This window comes from Arvicanthis niloticus, chromosome 18 (assembly GCF_011762505.2).
Source record: "Arvicanthis niloticus isolate mArvNil1 chromosome 18, mArvNil1.pat.X, whole genome shotgun sequence".
Taxonomy (NCBI): domain Eukaryota; kingdom Metazoa; phylum Chordata; class Mammalia; order Rodentia; family Muridae; genus Arvicanthis; species Arvicanthis niloticus.
The window spans coordinates 54,184,618-54,204,476 of NC_047675.1; the positions used below are offsets into that span (position 1 = coordinate 54,184,618).

Below are 19,859 nucleotides of genomic sequence, written 5' to 3' on the forward strand. Positions count from 1 at the left end.
GCAAGGCTCTGAGAATATTTTTAATGTGTACATCTTTCCTTCTGTTAACCTTCCTACTCCATCTACTTTATACTCAACTACTGGCCTCTTAGACAGGAAGAGTTTCTATTGTCTTATAAAAAGAAGAAACCAAGAGTGTCCTCATGTGTGTCTGTGTGTGTGTAAGTGTCTGTGTGTGTATGTATGTGTCTGTGTGTTTGTGTCTGCCTATCTGCACATGTGTGTCAATGTGTCTGTGTATGTGTGACTATGTGTCTATGTATGTCGGTGTATATGTGTGTGTTTGTGTCTGTCTCTATGCATGTGTTGTGTATATGTGTCTGTTTATCTGCATGTGAGTGTCTGTGTGTGTCTCTGTGTATGTTTGTGAGGGGGTCATGGGCATATATGTTCATGCATGTGTATCTCTCTCTCTCTCTCTCTCTCTCTCTCTCTCTCTCTCTCTCTCTCGTGTGTGTGTGTGTGTGTGTGTGTGTGTGTGTATGTGTGGTTTGTTTACAAGAATGATCATTAATGGGGATGCCAGAGGACAGTCTCCAGTGTCATTCCTCAGGCACTTTCCACCTTGTATTTTGAAAAAGGTCTCTCATCGACCTGGGGTTAGCTAATTAGACTAGGCTGGCTGGTTGAGTTCCAGGGATCTGCCTGCCTCTGCTTCCCTAGTTGTGTGATCACAAATGCCCAACTTTCTTTTATACCACCAAATGCCCAACTTTCTTTTACATGTATTCTGGAGTTTGAACCCAAGACCATGAAAGTCAAGGATTTGACCTGACGTACTGCCTACCCAGCCCTTATTACTTTTGCTCTGACTAACCAGTGTTTTTGTTTACTGTTTCACAGTCTTTCGAAGGCAACAACAACTATGATACACCTGAGCTCCGGACGTTTTCACCTCTCTCCACAAGGTTCATCAGGATCTACCCTGAGAGAGCTACACACAGTGGGCTCGGGCTAAGGATGGAGCTACTGGGCTGTGAAGTGGAAGGTAACTACAGTTCCCAGAGTCCCTTCTGCTTTCTTCCTTTCTGTTTATTTTCTCTTGCATTTATGCCTCTGACTGTGCTGTGGTAAAACTGCTACCCTTTCCCTTGAATGAGCTGCTTTTCATGCCTGGCAGGCAGCAAGGCCTGGCAGCCATCCATGCCACAAAGCATCCAAATTTCCCTTAGTAGTCTACACTGATTCTCCCCCCTTTTGGAGTCTAGGAGATTGGCTGTCTTGAGTAAGTGTGTGTGTGTGTTTGTGTGTGTGTGTGAGTGAGTGTTTTAGGGAAATGGCTCAGTTGATTGGTATAATTCTTGCCACACAAATATCAGACCTGAGTTCAATCCTCAGAATCCACATTTTAAAAAGAAAAGAGAAGAACACTGACTGTGGTGGTGCACATTTGTAATCCCAGCACAGAAGAGGCAGAGACAGGTAGATCCCTAATAAGAGACACCTCAAAAATCAAAGTGGAGAACGTCTGAAGAACAACAGCCAAGGTTTACCTCTGGCTTTCACATGTATGTGTGCACATGAACACATACACACACTTTTGAGCATTCACACACAAAAATATTGAGATGAAACTTATGTAACACAAAATTAATTTCACTTATTTATTTTTGAGATGGGGGTCCTGCTATAGCCTAGACTGACCTCAAATTTGTGATCTTCCTGTCTCAGCTTTCCCACCAACTGAGATTATGATATGAACTACCATTTTAAAGTAAACAGCTCGGTGTCTTTGAGTCCACCCACAGTTTTCTTGTCTCTCTAGTTCTAAAATGTTTTCGTTGCAGGATAGTAAAGCCTTTTAGCTACTATGCTGCCTCTCCTTCTGCCCACTTTCCAAAACCTCTAGCCAACTCCTTTAGCTTTCAGAGATGTGAGTAAAGCAGTCTCACAAAGAGACTCAGAAGGAAAGATGGCTCAGAAGAAAAATTGCTTTTGCTATGCAAGACTGGCAACATGAATTCAATCTCTAGACCCTCTATCAAAGAAAGAATTGACCTATGAAAGTTGACCTCTGATCTCCACATGTACACAGGGCCTCACATACTTATCTCCACCAACATATATATGTCTAGAGGTCTGTCCCATCCAAATTTCTGTTTGTGGTGTTGACTAATGTCCTGCTATAGCAGCAGCAGCATTTGACAGAAAGACATCAAGACATCCTGGACAAATTCCTTAGACTTCTGGGAAGAAATAAAGTTTGACCTGTGATAAAGTATATGATATAATGGGGTATACTGAAGGGTGTTCCCTCATTTCTAAGATTATCATATGAAGGTCATGTGAAGGACAAATTCAGACTCAAAATCTTACCTGGGATGGAGGTGCTGAGTGATTTGAGTTGGTTATTGTACCATTTGTTGCCTGATACACTGGAATTCCCATCTGCCTTAGATTTATATATAAATGGGTAACATTACACCAGCTTTTCCACCTCCAGGTCCTTCCCTGGGTTACCTAGGAGAATGGCTGGTGTTGGTGCCCAGATGTTAATCAACTGAGCACATGCTTAAAGTTGTTGCAAAGAAGGATTTTTAATATCACCTTTCTCAGGTTTCAAAATTATGTGTGTGTGTGTTGAGCTACCCAAACATAATTACATTCCTGAGCACGTTAAATGCCTTAGAACTTTTGTGTATGTGCTATAGGGTTTTAGGCTATCAATCACCACACTGCTGAGTAATTCATGGCTACTTTTCGATATATATTTAAAATCAGGCCTTGTCTCCCACACTTTCCTTAGTCCTGGCTTTCAAGTCTGTGGTCTTAATCTACCAACACTATCAGTGCAGACCAACAGTAACCGTATGCCAGGGATCAAGCAACAAAAAGCAGTTAGCAGTCCTGACCAAGTGTGAAATGCTCTCATTCAGTGTACTGAGAAGTGTAGTCCTCTGGGAAAGAAGGGGTGGTGGCCTGAGGCAGGTGCTTCACCCTGATCTGGAAGAACTGTGATTTAGGAGGTGGAATTGAATGGAAAGTTGAAAACACTGAGCCTTGTGGCAGTTTGCCAGTTTCGATTCTGAAGTGAGTAAGATGGGGGACCTACAGCACTGCCCTGAACCAGATTTAAAAAAAAAAAAAAAAAATCCCCACTATCTAGGAAAAGCAATTCCACCACTTCATAATGCGCATGGCAAGAGAGCCTTTCTATTCCTTAGACCCATTCTCTGGTTTTAGCAAATGAACATCGGGGTCAAGCTTCTTGGTGGGCATCTGAAGTGCTGTCGAAAAGATGATGAGGTCCAACCTAGCCTTGAAGGACTCTTCTATTTTGAACACAAACTTCTTTTTTAACAATGGTTAAAGACTCCTAGAGTTTCAGATATGGAAACTGAGGCATAAAAAAAAAGAGTTGCTTCTTACTCTTTGTAATGGAACCTAGGCACTACCTTGGACCACTTCTAGCATGAAGCTTCTTTCTTGTAAGCACCATTCACAATGAGAAGTCAGCAGAGAAAGCTTAAAAGTATTAAAAGTAGCAGGTTACCAAGAACTTCAGTAGCTGAGGAACAATAGCTACATGAATGGTCAAAGCGTTCTGCTGGCACAGTGATGGCAATGGATAGATCCAGGAGTATGTGCATAGCAGGTAGAAATGTGTGTGGATATGTGTTCAGATGTGTGTGTGTGTGTGTGTGTGTGAGAGAGAGAGAGAGAGAGAGAGAGAGAGAGAGAGAGAGAGAGAGAGAAGTGTAAAAAGCACTGGCTTTTATGAAAGAGTAATAAGAGCGAGGTAGATGTCACAGTGGGTAAAATTTTTGCCTTTCAAGAATAAGGCCATGGATTCAATTTTCAGAACCCATGTAAAAGAAAGTTGGGTATGGTGATGTGTATTTTTGATCCTAGCAGAGATAGGAAGATCCTAATAACTCACTAACCAATTAGCATCACAAAGTCCAGGAGATGGGCCTAAATAGCACATATCTATGCATGATGGTTTCCTGACCATTCTTGGGGTCAGGGATTTGGGACAGTAGAAACTCAGCTCTCTCTGCCTCTACATTTCTCTTAACTTTGTTCAGTCCAGCACAGTAACAGTGTGAAGATCTTCCCAATAAAGCAGCTGTGACTGGTAAATTCCTCCTGGCCAGGGCTGGAGAGGAGCCCCCACACTCCCACACACTTCTTACATCAAAGAACCTGACCCTTATCTCTTGTCCTGTAATGTGACATACAATCCCAGAACTGTAAAATATTAAACAGATTGCAAAAAAATGAATAGCAGGTTGAAAAAAATAGACTGAACCAAATTTAAAGGACTTCAAAAGCAGTTTTTGATTAATATTAACTACTTTTCAACTACAAATTCGAAGATACAGGTGACTTAGTCAGCAGTGGAATGCAATCCCACAAGAGACTAGACAGGTAAACTGACCTCATGCCACAGGAGACAGCCAAGCTTACACACCTGCCAGAAGGTCTCAGGTTGAAAGCTGTTTAGAGAGAAACAGAATAACCTCTGAACAAAGAATGGTACAAGGCTGAGTGTAAGCAGATGATCCTTTGTGCAGAAAAAAAAATCCAGTGATATAATCTCAGCAAACTAGTTAATACTGAACCTTTGATAGAATTTGTGAGTGTGACTTTTTAGTACATTAGGAAAAAAAGAAAACATGCTCTAATTTCTATCATGGGGGTTCTTGACTCCAGGGTCATGAACAAATATCCGAGAGAAGTCAAGAGGTTTACAAGAAAAAAAAATGTTTATATAGATAACTATGGGTTGAGTGCTCCTGTAGCAGGTGGGGATCAAACACCTAAGCCCAGCAGCTCATTAATTCTATGTAATTCAGGAGTGTTTAGCTTCCCAAGAGAGAGGCAGAATATGTCCCTGGCCTTCACACTACTCGTTGAGTTGACTGCACAAGTCTTAGCAGATCCAACTAGCTGAGCTTCAAGAATGGTTCTTCAGAAGTGTGAGAAGTAATACTTGGCTCTTGTTTCAGCACCTACAGCTGGACCAACCACACCCAATGGGAACCCAGTGGATGAGTGTGACGACGACCAGGCCAACTGCCACAGTGGCACAGGTGATGACTTCCAGCTCACAGGTGCAGAGCCCACCCTCATCCCATCATTGTGCCTTGTCTGTCTGTGTGTTCTGTGTGTGTGCTTGTCACTCATGGTGGTTGGTGGCAGGGTGCTGGCAGGGCCCCTGGAGAATGGAGCCTTGCCACCCCATGTGTGGCTTCATTTCCTCATGCAGAGAAATTACTCCTAGTAGCTGCAACTGTTTTCAGAGCTGGGTGTGTTGAGTTTATCTTCAGGCAGCTCCTCCCACTGTAGCATTCACACCTCCCATCCCCAACCACACACTGTAAAACATTCACTTTCCTTGCCTAATGAGAACAAAATGGTTTGAGTGGAGACTTTATCCAACAAATTGATCAAATTAGACTTCTGATTTTAACGCAGCTTTTAAGTTAGGATTTTGTAAATAGTTTAATATTGAAATTTACTAAGGCCGGTTCACATCAGCCCTGCTGGCAGATGCCTCAGGTGGGCGCGCACCAGTGTCTTGGGGTTTGTCTGCTGTTACTCCAAAGGCATCTGAAACCACAAAAGCTATAAAAAAAAAAAAATCTTTTTTTCCACTCAGGGTAGCAGAGTACATTAAGAAATGAGATAAAATTGTCCATTTCAAAATTGCTCAGGGCACTAAAGTTCACACATTGTTTCTGCAAGAATGTATCACAAGACCCCTAAGACTAAGTAGGACAGAAAATCTAACATTTGTTTTATTTTGTGTATGCATGTGCTTGTGCATGCATGCACATGTGTGTGCTTCTGAAAGTCAGAGATAGACACTGAACGTCTTCCTCAGTGTGTCCCTTCATATTTGTTGGAGTCAGAGTCTCTCACTAAACCTGGAGACTCTCTAATTTGGCTAGACTGGTTGACCACTGAGCCCTAAAGAGCTTTCTCTGTCTACCTACCTCACACTAGGGTTAATGACATATACTTCAGCTCCTACCTGTGTTATAAAACCCTGTTTTTCTTCTTATTCCATACTATATGGAAAACAACTGCACTGGATTGAACAGACAAGGATAGTCACAGGCTGCAGAGACACAAACCCTTCCCTGGCTCTTAGGAGAGTCCTCCATACTAAACAGATGTGGTTTAACACATGCAGATAGAGCTTGGAAACATGCTTCTTTGAGGGTCTTCAGACTTGTGTGAGACCTTTATGCACAATCCTGCTTAGAAAATGTTGGTGACAATAAGAAATGTCAGAAATCATTAGGGCAGGAGAGCACCTGTAGTGTAGTGCAGGAACCTATGATGCAGGCAGCTAGTGGATGTCTGGTCTACAGTGGTAGCTGTAATTGGTTTGGGGACTAAGACATGAGGCTAGAGTTGATATCCATTTCAGAACATATACCCATGGGTCAGTTGTGTTTGGACATAGTGGTCATAGAGAGACATGTGAGAATGGATTTAGCTTTGCCCTGACCAGGTGGTGGTACTCACTGCCTCTCAGGGATACAGAGGATAGGGACGGCTCTGGACCAAAGAGAAAAACTAGCCATGACATAGGAAGTGGTTTGGTCCTCAGTGAGCAGCATGCCCAGCTTCAAGAGACCAGAACAGGAAGAGCAAGTTCCTTCTGTTGTCCTTTACACAGAAAGAGGCTGTTGTTGCAAAATAGAAATACCCATGGGACTGACTTGCACTAGGTGCCCCGTCCCTCTGGTAGGTACCCAGTAAGTTTTAACTCTCATTCCAGCTTGCTTTTCTTTCTGATCATGTGATGCCCCCCTTTTCACTTCAGCTTTTTCTTTGGGGCTTCATGCACATAACTTTTTATGTGGGTGCTGGGAATCAAAGGTCTTTAGGCTTGTGCAGCAAGTACTTTGCTGAACTGTCTTCCCAAACCCCTTGACCCAGAGCTCCCATAATGAATTTTAATGAGCAAAATTGAAGGTGTTGTCATGTAATTTTCTAATACTGCAAGGCTGATGGCTAAACACATTAGAGCAAAAATTTAGGGAAAGTCCCTTGGTTCATTTCCAATTCCTTCAAAATCTCTCCTCTGGAAGAGGGAATGAGCACTAAGCTCCAGGGTAAAATGCAGGTTAAAAGAAAAAAAAAAAAAAAAGCCCAGAAATATAGCACAGGTAACAAGAATTTTTATATTTAAGTCCTAACCAACTTGAAATAGTTGCCCTCCAAATTTCCAAGACAATCACTTATCATTTTGCTATGGGCTATCAGTGCAAATCTTATATATAAATAACTACAAGCCATAAAACATTATTCCAATTAACACAGAGGCATTTTTACACCAAACAACAAGTTTCTGTGGCTGATATAAAAAAAGTTCTATTTCCAAGCCAGACCTCATACAATCTTCCCAGAGTTGCCTGTAAGCCAGACACCCCAAGCCTCAGGGTTCTGTGCTCAACACAGCCTCAGTGAAGTCCCTCATAAAAAGGAGGCATTTCAGTATCACAGTACACCCTTTTCAGTTGCCCTGTGTGGAGAGCTCTTATCCTTACAAGCCCTAGAGTGGTCAGTTAATATTGATTAGAAACAAAGGCTCAGATTTACTCCTCATATCCGAACAAATGGTCTTCTCATTTTTACGTTAGTTCATGACTGAGCCAACTGAAACTGGAGCCTTTGAATGAATAGGGCAAGCCTGTTAGCCTGGAGCAAAGCTGGTATGAGGCAAGCTGTGCACCCCAGAAAATGTGTCATTCAGAGTGGAAACAGTGACAGCCCTTGAGAAGACAAGGTTTTGTTTTACCTACAGTGCTGAAATGGTTTCTTCAGTAGAAAAAAATCCTTCTTAATTTTTTTTCTAAAGTTACCATGGCAAGAAGGAAAATGGTTATTTTCTTAGGCTAGTACGTCTCAACAATTCTAAAAATCTGTGCCCATAGTTAGAATCTCAGGGCCTGATGATGCACAGCCTACCAAGAACACATAATCTTATTCATTCTCATATTTCATTTTCATTGGTTATATTAAAGCCAAAACTAAAATGTGTGTGTGTGTGTGTGTGTGTGTGTGTGTGTGTGTGTCTGTGTGTCTGTGTAAAGGGCAGTGCTCACATAAAATCAATTTTAAGTTAACCAGTTAACCCAATCTTTCATTTGTTAAACATTCACCCTCTGAGCTCACACCTGCCCCAGGCAACTTTCTACAAACAAAACCCATGCCTCCTAAACTCATACCTGACCTAATTAACTCTCTATATGTAAAACATACACATGCACACTCACACACACATGCACACGCGCGCACACACACACACACATATACATATATATATCCTGATATATATATATATATATATATATATATATATATATATATATATATCCTGAGCTCACCTGACCCAAGCACCTCTGAACCCCTAGAGCGGTGGTTTTCATCATGTGACTCTGCCCCTTTGACAAAACTCTACTCCAAAAGTATTTACATTATGACTTGTAACAGTTATGAAGAAGTAATGGAAGTAATTTTATGGTTGGGGTCACTGCAACATGAGGAACTGTATTAGAAGGTTGTATCATTAAGAGGGTTGAGAAATATTGATCTAGTTTGCATAGACTCACATCACCCTTTTGGCTAATTGTGACAGGCTTATAGCCAGAACTATCAACTTTGGGTATCCAGTGTAATAAAAGCCAGCAGGAGTTTTTCACTTGAACCCCCAAGAGCAGGGCATGTGGGAAAAAAGTTGATTCTCTCTTGAACAAGTACTTATCCAATCAGGACATTGGAAGTCTGTTCAAATTCTCCTGGGATGACATGTCTGGATATAGTAGGGAACAAATACTCCAGGCAAATGCTATTATTCACAAATGATGCTGACATTCAAGTGAACTGTGCCCCGTGTTAGGAACTGGAGACCTTGTGTCTCTATGCTTTCTGGTCAAAGTTAAGATTTGTCCCTGAAGTTACTCAACTGCAAACCCTTTTGAAAAGCAGTAGGAGGTGAAATTTCACCTTGATCCATGAAGACCCAATAGTGGAATTCAGCTTACAGCCTGTAACAAAACTGATCATGCATATCAGATATGAAAGTGACTGTTCACCTTGAATCTCTCTCCTCTCAGACTACTGGGGACAGTATGCTAATGTATTCTGGCCTCCATCCAATCCTGCCATCAGAAACTCCTTAACTCTCAGTGTGCATAATCTCTCTTTTCCAGTGCCTGGCCTACTTTACTGGGGCCATGTACATGTGACCCTCCTTTAGCATTTGCACTCTGGTACTGGGGCATGGTAGTGCAAAGGGTCAGCTCAGAAACCTCAAGATGTTCCAAAAGCAAAATATTGCAGCTCTGTAATCCATCACAACACATTTAATGTGAGTTCTGATCTGTGGAGCTGTAGGGAAGGACAGGCCTGTTCAGAGATCATCACAGATCTGCATGAAGTGAGGCAGAACACCCTGCAGCCTATCTATCCCCCTACCCTAAATAGACTAGGGTTTATACTCAGGAATAAAGATCAATTCCTTGGGGCTAGGGACATGGCTTAGCAGACAGTGCACTTACTACACAATCATGAGGACCTGAGCTTGGATCCTAGGATACATGTAAACGGTCAGATGTGCCAGTGTGTACCAGTAATCTCAATGCAAGAGAGGTAGAGACAGGATATTCCTACAGCAGTTGGCCAGTCAGTTTAGCCAAATCAGTAAACTCTAGGATCATTAAGAGGCTGTACCTCAGAAATAAAATAGAAAGGTCTGGAAAGGGCTCAGTGATTAAGAGCTTGTATAAAATTTGAGTTTGGGTCCCAGCATACATGTCAGGTAACTTACAATTGCCCATAACTCCAGCTCTATGGGATCCAATGCTCTCTGGCTTTCACAAGTACATGCACAGAGAGTGGGGGAGGGGAGAATCACTAGTGCATTTAAAATACACATAATTTAAGGTAATGTGGAGATCAATTGAAAACAATACTAGATGCTGACCCCTAGCTTCCACACACAGTGTGTCTGTGTCTGTGTGTGTGTGTGTGTGTGTGTGTGTGTGTGTGTGTGTGTGTGTGTGTGTGTTAACGTAAAAAATCCATTACCTGCACCAGAGTCTTTGTGGCAAATACACTAAAGAAGAATGGCTCCCTTAAGTCTGCGAGTAAAAGGCAGCACAGCACTGTTTCCCAGACCCAGTGAGTCAAAGACTCATCTGAGAAGCTCTGGAAAATAATTTATTTCAAGGCCTTTTCTCCCAGAGATTCTGTTCCCACTGAGGTCCCAGAGGGGATAAGTAGGAAACTACAATGAGTAATCAAGGTTATTCTTGTGGCAAGTTTGAGAACACTGTTTAGGGCCTGGGAGGACTTAGTAAAGTTCTTGCTATACAAGAATGAGGTATAGTTCCATGTACTTGTAATCCCAACACTAGAGGTGCATAGACAGGAGTGTCCCTCAGGCTTGATGGCTAGCCAACCTAGCCTGACCAGCAAACTCCAGGTCTTAGAGACAGACCCCATCTCAATAACCCAAGGTAAGATTGACATCTGAGATTAGCCTCTTGCTTCTGTACACTGGAGCACACACATTCATGGACACCCTCACACACATGTGTACATATGAATGTATCCTCATACACAAGCACCACATACACACACTGAGAGAACACTACTTAGAACATCCTAATGGTGAGTGGGGAAGGCAGAGCAGCCATGCAGAAGAAAGTTAAAGTCTGCAAAAGGCTACAGCCCATCCCCTGACAGATTTCCAAGGAAGTCCCAGACTGAATCAAAGCTGAAAATATTCATGTAATTACCGTTCAATCCTCAAGTCCCTTGGGATTGGAAAGAAGTGTTTATCCCCTTTGCCTTCAGATACCTTCCACTACTTCTCCAAAACATTCTGAGCAGAATATTTGTTCTTGGAAAAAATAAACAGCTATGACAAAGGAAAGAACAAAACAGGAAGAACCACAGCATCCATTTTAAACCTTCAGTTTTAAAAATACCTCATGGGGACTGCCCTTATGACTTCTCTGAAGGCACACTTCTGAAACTCTGGAAACTACTGGATGCTTCAAGGTATAGGTCAAGTTTAATACTTAAGTCAGTGAGAAGAGTATAGCCCTGGCCTTTCACTGTTGAAATAGAATGCTGTATTTAGCTTCAGAATAAAGTCCCCAACTCCTCATGCCTTCTGGATGCTTTATGATAAAATGTGCCAGGATGTATGGCATACTTGAAAATTGCTACAAGAATTTTCACTACCACAACCACTAAAAAAGAGAGGTATAGGGTGTAGGGTAGTGCATTTGCTAATTGGTGAAATTTAGCATGTGTGTGTGTGTGTGTGTGTGTGTGTGTGTGTGTAATATTGTATACCTAATATTGTATACCATAGAGACAATGTTTATTTGTTCATTTAAAAAATTGTAAGCAATGCCTACTTTTTTTTTTAAGTAATGCAGTTGGAGTTGGGACTATGGAGCCATTGGTAAGGGGCTTCCTGTCAAGCCTAAGGACCTGAAATCAGCCCCTAGAATACACACACACACACACACATACACACACACAAGCTGAGTATAGTAGCAACAAGCTTGTAGTCAGGGGAGTAGGTCCCTGGGACTCACCAGCCAACCAATCTAGCCTACTTGAGTAACCCTGTTTCAAAGGAGCTAAGTGATATTTCTGGCATGACACCTCAGATTATCTTCTGGCATCCACATGCACACTTAATGTGAATCTGCACACACATGTAAACATATACAAAATGCACATAAATTTTAAACAAGACAATCTAATGGTAATGTTGTTTGAATTAGATATTGTGGTAGACCAGAAATCAGACAAATGTGATTGGTCCCGACAGGAACTAAAGTAAGAATTTTCTGTGGGGAATGTGTAAAGATGTGAACTTGTAACATTACTGCACACTACCTCTTTTCTAATTTTGGTATACTGCTGCTCTTATTTTTCAGGAGGGACCACTGTCCTGGCCACAGAGAAGCCAACCATTATAGACAGCACCATCCAATCAGGTATAAAAATCTAAGGTGTCTATATTCCATGCAGCACCCCTTCCAATCCTACTTCTAAAATAGCATCACTGAGCTTTCTGGCTTCAGTTGCTCTAAAGGCCTAGGAGAGCAGCAAAGCTGTAAAAGCCACAAGCTTTCGGTCCCCAGTAAGCCCCAGTGAACAAGGTTCCCTTCCTCATCAGTCATTGCTGAATGACAAGTCCCAGCCACTCCCCTCCCCCAGGGAATTGAGAGACATACTTTGTTTAATTACAGCACAGCTCTGATGTGGCCTGTGTTTGCAAACTAGGAGAAGGAAATCTCACAAGCCACAGCCTAACTATTTATTTTCATCACCATTCTGCAAAATCAAGAAGCGCAAAGTTTGTCTGTTGTGCCTGCCACAGAGTTGGCAGTTTTACAACAGCACTTACAGAGGGTGTGCCACAAGACTGGCTCAGGAAACCAAGGTTTACACTGTGCCTGGGCAGAGAAACACCCGGGAGCATCCCCCTTATCCTCTAGCTCAGAGGAAAACCCAAGGACTTTGTACGCCCAACGGTGCGGGTTATCAAAGGCTGCCCTCTTTTGTTTTCTGTTAGTATTCTGTGACATTCTTCCCCACAGACTCACATGAAGGGAAGCAGTTGTATAAGCAACCAGAGGTTTTTTTTTAAATACTTTGGAGTTAATCATTAGAGGAAGGTGAGAGGGTCAGCTTCCCAGATTCTTCCATTTCCTTTATTGAAGTTCACTCAGCCTTGGCCTCTGCAGTCATTTATTAATGGACCGTGTAGTGTGTATCAGTGTTTCCTCCACACTGACTGCCTCACAGAGGACTAGAAAGGACTTCCCTAATTAGCATGCTTCCTTAAAGGCCACTGTCACCATTGACCTGATTAAGCTGCAAGACAAACTTCTGCAGAACTTTCCCCCAGTTTTCAGTTCAGCTGACAAAATGCTTGCTCCCACATAGCTTCAAACCCCTCAGACATTAGGCAAAGGAACAGTCACCAAAATCCTCCAAATGCTGTGTACCTGCTCATACCTGTTGTAATTTGACTTTAGGAATGTAGCCTAGGATGTTGCTAGGCTTTGAGCCCAGGCCCTGGCAGCCATAATAAGCTAGGTTTGGCCACCCCTCCTCAACAGGTCATTCAAACAAACAAGTAATGGTGACAAGCAGAGAAAGACCATTTATTCAATGCAGACACATTGGGAAGAGGTCCAGTGACCCTCAACTCCATCTTAGAGATTTAGACGTGGGGTTTATGTTTAAATAGAGAGCAAGAGTTATGCCATCAGCCTGTGTGAACTTTTCCCAGAGACCAAGTTCTCCCTCCAGTTGGCCTAGACTTCAGCCTTCTTCCTCCTAGAATGAGATTCACGGGCAAATTCCAATATTGTTTTAATAGTCTAATGACAAAGGGAAAGGCACAGTATCTGTTTACAAATATTTTACTCTTACCTTTCTGTTACCAGGAGGAAAGCCCTGGTCTGCATGTCCCAAGTGGGGCTTCTCTGTGGGGGTGAGGCTGTGGGACTATGGCTCTCAATATACTGTCTTTGGCCCTCTATCAGGAAGAGGACAAAGTGAATATATGAAGTTGTGATGACACTATGTACATTTTAGCTGCTCGTCTCACTTCTTCTCTTGCCAGAAGTGATTAGAAGCACCCTGAAGTAGTCTCTCTACTGCCTCATTAGTCTCTCTTCTCCTCTATTAAATAAGCACGGCTATCTTCAAAAAGAATGAAAGTGAAAGTCATGGCGACCACACCAGGAGAGGTTTTGATAATACATTTGCTTTCAACAGGACCTCTAGGTCATGCTTGTGAAGGTCTTATAAACAGGGGGCTGTCAGCCCAATCTCAGGATCCGCCAAAGTCAGAGGGCAGGTGTATAGAGCATGAATCAGTAAGATTTGTTGCTACCACCATCTAGACAAGACTGGTTCAAACAGCCTGGCTGATCATAGAGATAGACAATGTCTATATGGTTTCCTGTTTATTCCATTGTCTGAGTTATAAATCTGGTCTTTACCTCCTCACTGGAGGGCATGAACTGTTGACCTTTAAAAGCTATCTGTTCACTGTAACCTTCTGCTTAGGTCACTACATGGGCCTCACAGGGATGGAATGTGCTTCCAGACAGAAGTCTAGCTCAAGATGAGGCTGACCACACCTAAAACTTGATGCATACAGGCCTCCTACACTTCACAGGTGGCCACGGACAGACCCTATATCTTCTTCAAAAATCTGTTTTCCTAAGCAGTTACAAACTAAGCAGAATCTTAAGATTCTGTTTTAAGGGCTGAGTGGGTATCTCAGTGAGTATATGCAAGCACTTACTCCTGCTGTGCAAGCATGAGGACCTGAATTCCATCATCAGAATCCACATAGGAACAGGGTGTATGGAGCATGCTCAGAGGTGGAGACAGGCAGACCTCAGTGGCTTACTGACTACTTGGCAGGTTCCAGACCCCAGTGAGAGCCAATCATAAAACACAAGATGGATATTTCCTGAAGAATAACATCTAAAATTGACCTCTGACTTACACACAGACACACACACATGCATGAGCATGTGCACATGTGCACACACAGAAGAGAGAGACTCATCTTGAGGATCAATATAATAAACTCAGCAGGAATACAATATTCATATACTGCCTAGGTTGCCATTAGAGGCATAAAAGTTTGTTCATGCTTGGACAGACTGCTCTGTTTAATGCAGTTCTCTTTGCAAAGGACTTTCACCCTCTGAGGGTCTTTCCACATCCCCACAGCAGCTCACAGTATGTTGGTGACTTATGATTGTGTGAGCTTCCATACCCCACTTGCTTGGCTTTAGGACCAGCTGATAACCAAGAAGTGATCATACTAGATAGAAACCTTGACTTGAAAATTAAATCCTTGCTTACATCCTGTGCTTAATGATCCAACTGCAGGCAAGATCCTTTCAGCAGCGCAGCTGGCATTTGCTCACAGAGGCCATAAATTTGTTTTAAGTTCAGAATATTGTTTCCTGCTATTTTTAAGAAGGGATTTAGTCCAATTATTACTATTGAATTTAATGAGAACTGTGCACAACTCCAGGGCCTGAGTAATAATTTAAAAGCTTAGCCGTCAGGGTCCCTGCATCTTCATATCTTTCTTCCACTTAACTTTTTTCTCTTCTTTCTCCATTTTTTTCTTCTCCTTTTCTGATCCTTATGCATATTTTTGGTTTTGGTTTTTGTTTGTTTTTCCCTCTATAAATATCTGTTGATACTTTGAATGTTTTGTCATCTTCGTATCCAAGGTGAATTGTAGGCACTGGGTTCCATAATCTGGATCCCAGCCCCTCTGAAATGCATTGATTTTGTTATTTTATTTTAGTAAATAAGATAGCCATAAGTTATTAAAATAAGACAAGTACAAGTAGATAAAGGAGGATTCAACGCCATGTAAGGTGGGTCCCTTAGTTAAATTTTAGGGCTGGCCAGATCACTGGACCATAAATGTAGATCACTAAAAGGAAGGGAAATGTGAGAAATATCTTTCTCCTTGTCTTAGCCATTTCTAAAATGCCAAATTCATATGCTTTACGATGTCATCAGAATGTTAGCCAACATAATGAACAGTGTGGTTTTCTGGACCAAAGAGCAAATTTTATGTGTTAGCAAAGTCAATGGAACCACTTTTGAAGCTTTTCTGCCCTTTTGCATATCTTACAAAGCAGACTGAAGCAAAAAAAAAAAAAAAAAAAAAAAAAAAAAAAAAAAAAAAAAAAGTCAAACCTCACACTTTCACATCAACATTTCCAACCATGAGGTTACACAGCAGTACATTCCAGGGCAAGGATGTTGGCCATGCCGTCTGTGAAAGTCAGTTTTGCTGCCTAAGGGTGGTAACTTCAGGAGAGATTTTTGAGCCTTATGAAGTTCTCCTTCATGTTTCGATATCTTACACATGAAAACTCCCTCTCCTTTGACACTCAAGCTGTCCTTCTGCACTAGCTGACTATGTGAAAATGCTCACATCATGTGACCAACTTCTCTTTTGGAACCAACTCTCCCCACCCTTTAAGAGGTAACATTACCTCCTAGTTATAAGCACTTATACCCCACTTCCTTCTGATTATTCATATAGTGAGTTCCTTCCAAAATCTGACGCTAGCACTTGAAAGGAATTCCTTGAAAACCAAAATATGCATAGTAAATCATTCTTATCCATTTAATAAATCTTTCTATTAAAACCACTCACACCATTTTTCAGTGGGGGGCGGGGCACTGGAAAGAACTGGAAGAGCAACTAAAAGAACTTGAAGAACTTTATATTTAACACTTGGACAAGTTAAAGAAATGCTAAAAAAAAAAAAGACGTGGTCTCTGCCTGACCCTAAGGCAGCCCATAATAGCATGCTTTCCTTTGTTGTATCCAAGTCTTTCAAGACTCCACTTCAGTTGGACAGACACCCATGATGTGGCGCTATCCAACTCAATACTGACATCTTGTGGACGACGAGTTTCAGGCTTGCTCTGCCTGGGAACTGGACAAAGATCTCATCTTTGAGATTGTTTTTAGCCTCTGCTGACTCCTCCCCAAACAAAACCCTATCACCGATTTCTTTTTCTTTTTGTTTTTCTATTTTAATACTTTTAAACTCAAGACCCTTTCAAAGAACTGAGTTGAGTAAATGAAAGGCTTTTGGGTTAAGGTCAGTAAGGTCAGACGTCTTCCCACAAACCCATTTATGCTTTCAGCTTCCAAAGGGAACATTTGGAAGATTTTTAAAAAGCATTTCGGAAGAGTCGATGAATTTGGGCTTTCTGTAACCTCGAATTGAGGTTTTAAGTGGGGGAGCGGACAATTTATATGCAAATTTAGAAATTCACCAAAAAAAAAAAAAAAAGAAGAAGAAGAAGATTTACTCTGAAATTAATTGACCTGATAGAAAGCAAGAAGAAAGAAAATAATCTCAGCAAAATGCTTCAGTCATTCCTTCCTGACACAAGGCTTGTGCCATCAGCTGGTGTGAGAAGTGAGTCTCAGGACTAGGCTTCCTGCCAACTCACATCCCAGCTTCTGATACTTGTAGCTAATCTCTAGTCAGATTCCTATCTTTGAGGCTTATCAATCTTTAAGGTCCATCTTCAATAATACTAATATTTGTATTGATTATTGTGAAACTAGGGAAAATACCACTGATGTTTTATACACAAGCACCTTGGAAAGTAGTCTTCCTGGAAATCTCACATGAACCCAATTTGATGGCCAATCCATAATCTTTTTAAAGATGGACAAAATAAAATAAGAAGAAAGATAACGCTAAATGTGATGTTGCAAACATTTTGATGTGTTCATGCATCTGTTAGTTTCTTGCTAATCCTGGGTTCTGGTGGATTTTCCATAGCTTTTGAACAAATACGGAATTAAAATAAATGATGCCTAGGAGATTTTTAATGTCCTTCCTGATCCTGGTGGTTAATTCTTCCCTTTTATCTTTTATCCTTCCCCACTGAAGAGTTTCCAACATATGGTTTTAACTGCGAGTTTGGCTGGGGCTCTCACAAGACATTCTGCCACTGGGAACACGACAGCCACGCACAGCTCAGGTGGAGTGTGCTAACCAGCAAGACAGGACCCATTCAGGACCATACAGGTAAGAGTGCCACCATGGCTTTATGCTTGACACATCTTTGGTTAACAGGGAAGGTTCCTGACACCTATAATTTTACAGGTGTTAAGAAATACTAGAAACATTCACCATTCACTCATGTTTCTCTCTCTCTCTCTCTCTCTCTCTCTCTCTCTCTCTCTCTCTCTCTCTCTCTCTTCTGGAATTGTCAAGGATTCTTTCCTTAGTGGGAAGAGGCTTGGGGCAAGAAGCTGAATTCTGATTGGGTCTGGCTACAGGTTAGCCACTCAAAAAAACAAAAACAAAACAACAAAAAAACCCAAGTGCTCATTATAGTTTTTCCAAACTTTTAACACGAACAACTTTAACCATTTTCAGTAGTAAGGAATAAAACAGCTTAAAATCAGACATGTTACATGCTGGCAATCCCGGCAGTCAGAAAGGGCAAACAAGAGGATCAGAAGTTCAAGGTCATCTGGGTTACACACTGAATTCCAGACCAGCATGGACTATGTAAGGCCCTGTCTCAGAAAAGAAAGAACTGCACAGTGGGCACTCTATACATAATCACACTTCATCAGTGATGTCTGCATCTTAGACTTGGCACCAGTGAACATCAGGCGTAATACATCACCCTGGTGCTTCTTCTCTGTTCCTCTGAAGTAAAGGGAGAACAATGTGGGGTAAACTCTCTTACAGGAGACATCTCTGAACCTAGCCTATTTTCTTCAAGCTAAGTATTCCAAGGAATACTGAGATGGGAATGAGTACAGACAACTAATTCAGTATGTTTCTTCCCACCCTGATCCTGGTTTCTTTACCCTACATGAGGTTCTTACACAGATACACTCACTACACACACACACACACACACACACACACACACACACACCACCACCACCACTACCACCACCCTGAACTGTATTCAGTAGAGGTCTGTCAAAGACCCCTAAGTTGAGTATTTGGGATACTGAAGGAGCCCCGAATTCTCACATGCCAGCCGTGGGGTGAAGTGGGTGGCTTGTGGGCTTCCAGATGGGTGGGAGGTGCTCCACCCCTTTTCCATTCTGCTGTTCACTTTTGCATGGTGAATATAAGTGCAGAGTAAGCTGAAGAGGCCTCTTTCTGCCACGGCCACCTCCTTTCCTAATGAGAGTGACAAGGAAATTGGATAAAATTGGACTCCTTCAATTCCGAGACACTTTCCATTGAATCTTAAGACAAGCGGTTTTAGAAAACTTAAAATACTTTGACTGTAAATGGTACTGTATACATAAATGGCATCGGATTAACTAAATGCAATTAAGCCGAGATGAAGGCAGTAATGGTGGAAAAATGGATGCAAAGTGAAGTGAAATGGCTCAGTAGGACCTGACATTCAAAGAGGGTGAAAAGCTATGTTAGCCAGAAACAAAAGCTAAAAGGCTCACAGAAGCAGAGTGCTAATTGAGAAAATGAAGACATAGTTCCCGACCCAGAGTCTGATAAAGTGTCTGAGAGGGGAAACACCAGCACTTTCAGCACTGGGAAATTGGAAAAGGAGTGTGTTTCTTAGATCCACAATAGAGGAGTATGATTCCTTCAGACTATGTGGCTCCTTTGTTCTCCTAGTTGCTGAGACTGACTGGCAGCTAGCTCTGCCTTAACTAGAAAGAGCCTCCCACTGCAAGAGAGGAATGGGATCATCTGAGACAAACAGGCATGCCTGGCACGGAACTGTTAACCAGGAATAGTGTAGATGAAGACTCCCCGCCTGCTAACTCTCATGAACGTGGGCACTCACTGGATGTTCACATTTTTTTAAAAAAGACTAGGACTCACCCATGCCAGAACTGGCCTTAAGTTCTCACTTGTAGCTGATGAGAACTTTGAACTTCTAATCCTCCTGCCTCCAACTTGGATTGTTAGAGTTATAGGTATGTGCCACCATACCCAGATTTATGTGGTGCTAGAGAATGAACCCAGGACTTCGTGCATGGTAGGCAAGCATTACACAAACTGAGCTACAACACCATCCCTGCACTTTTAATATTTGGAAGCTAGGCACAGTGGCACTCACTAGAATCCTGGCCCTCAGCATGAGGACCACAAGTTCAAGGTCAGCCCAGGCTGCATAGTGAAATCCCTTATCAGAAACAATGATAATGATGAACTTTACAAATTGGATGTTGAAGCATTTAAAAATTGTTACTACTTAAGTAAAATTACTAATTTTGAATGTAAAGGAACCCCACTGGGTTTTGTGCTCTTGACTATAGGAATATATCTGTGTGC

General features: G+C 41.9%; 1 protein-coding gene across 3 annotated transcripts in view; it reads left to right on the top strand.

The window, feature by feature from the left end:
- The window catches only part of Nrp1 (neuropilin 1), a 151,645-nt gene that overhangs the window by 121,352 nt on the left and 10,434 nt on the right, over positions 1-19,859 (top strand). For 2 of the 3 annotated variants that reach the window (XM_034522280.2, XM_076916069.1), the window contains 4 exons: positions 844-988; positions 4,953-5,057; positions 11,925-11,984; positions 17,472-17,609. In XM_034522280.2, coding sequence (XP_034378171.1) covers positions 844-988; positions 4,953-5,057; positions 11,925-11,984; positions 17,472-17,609 — 448 coding nt within the window. The remainder of the gene's footprint in view (positions 1-843; positions 989-4,952; positions 5,058-11,924; positions 11,985-17,471; positions 17,610-19,859) is intronic. The other variant, XM_034522281.2, reaches the window with a different exon arrangement.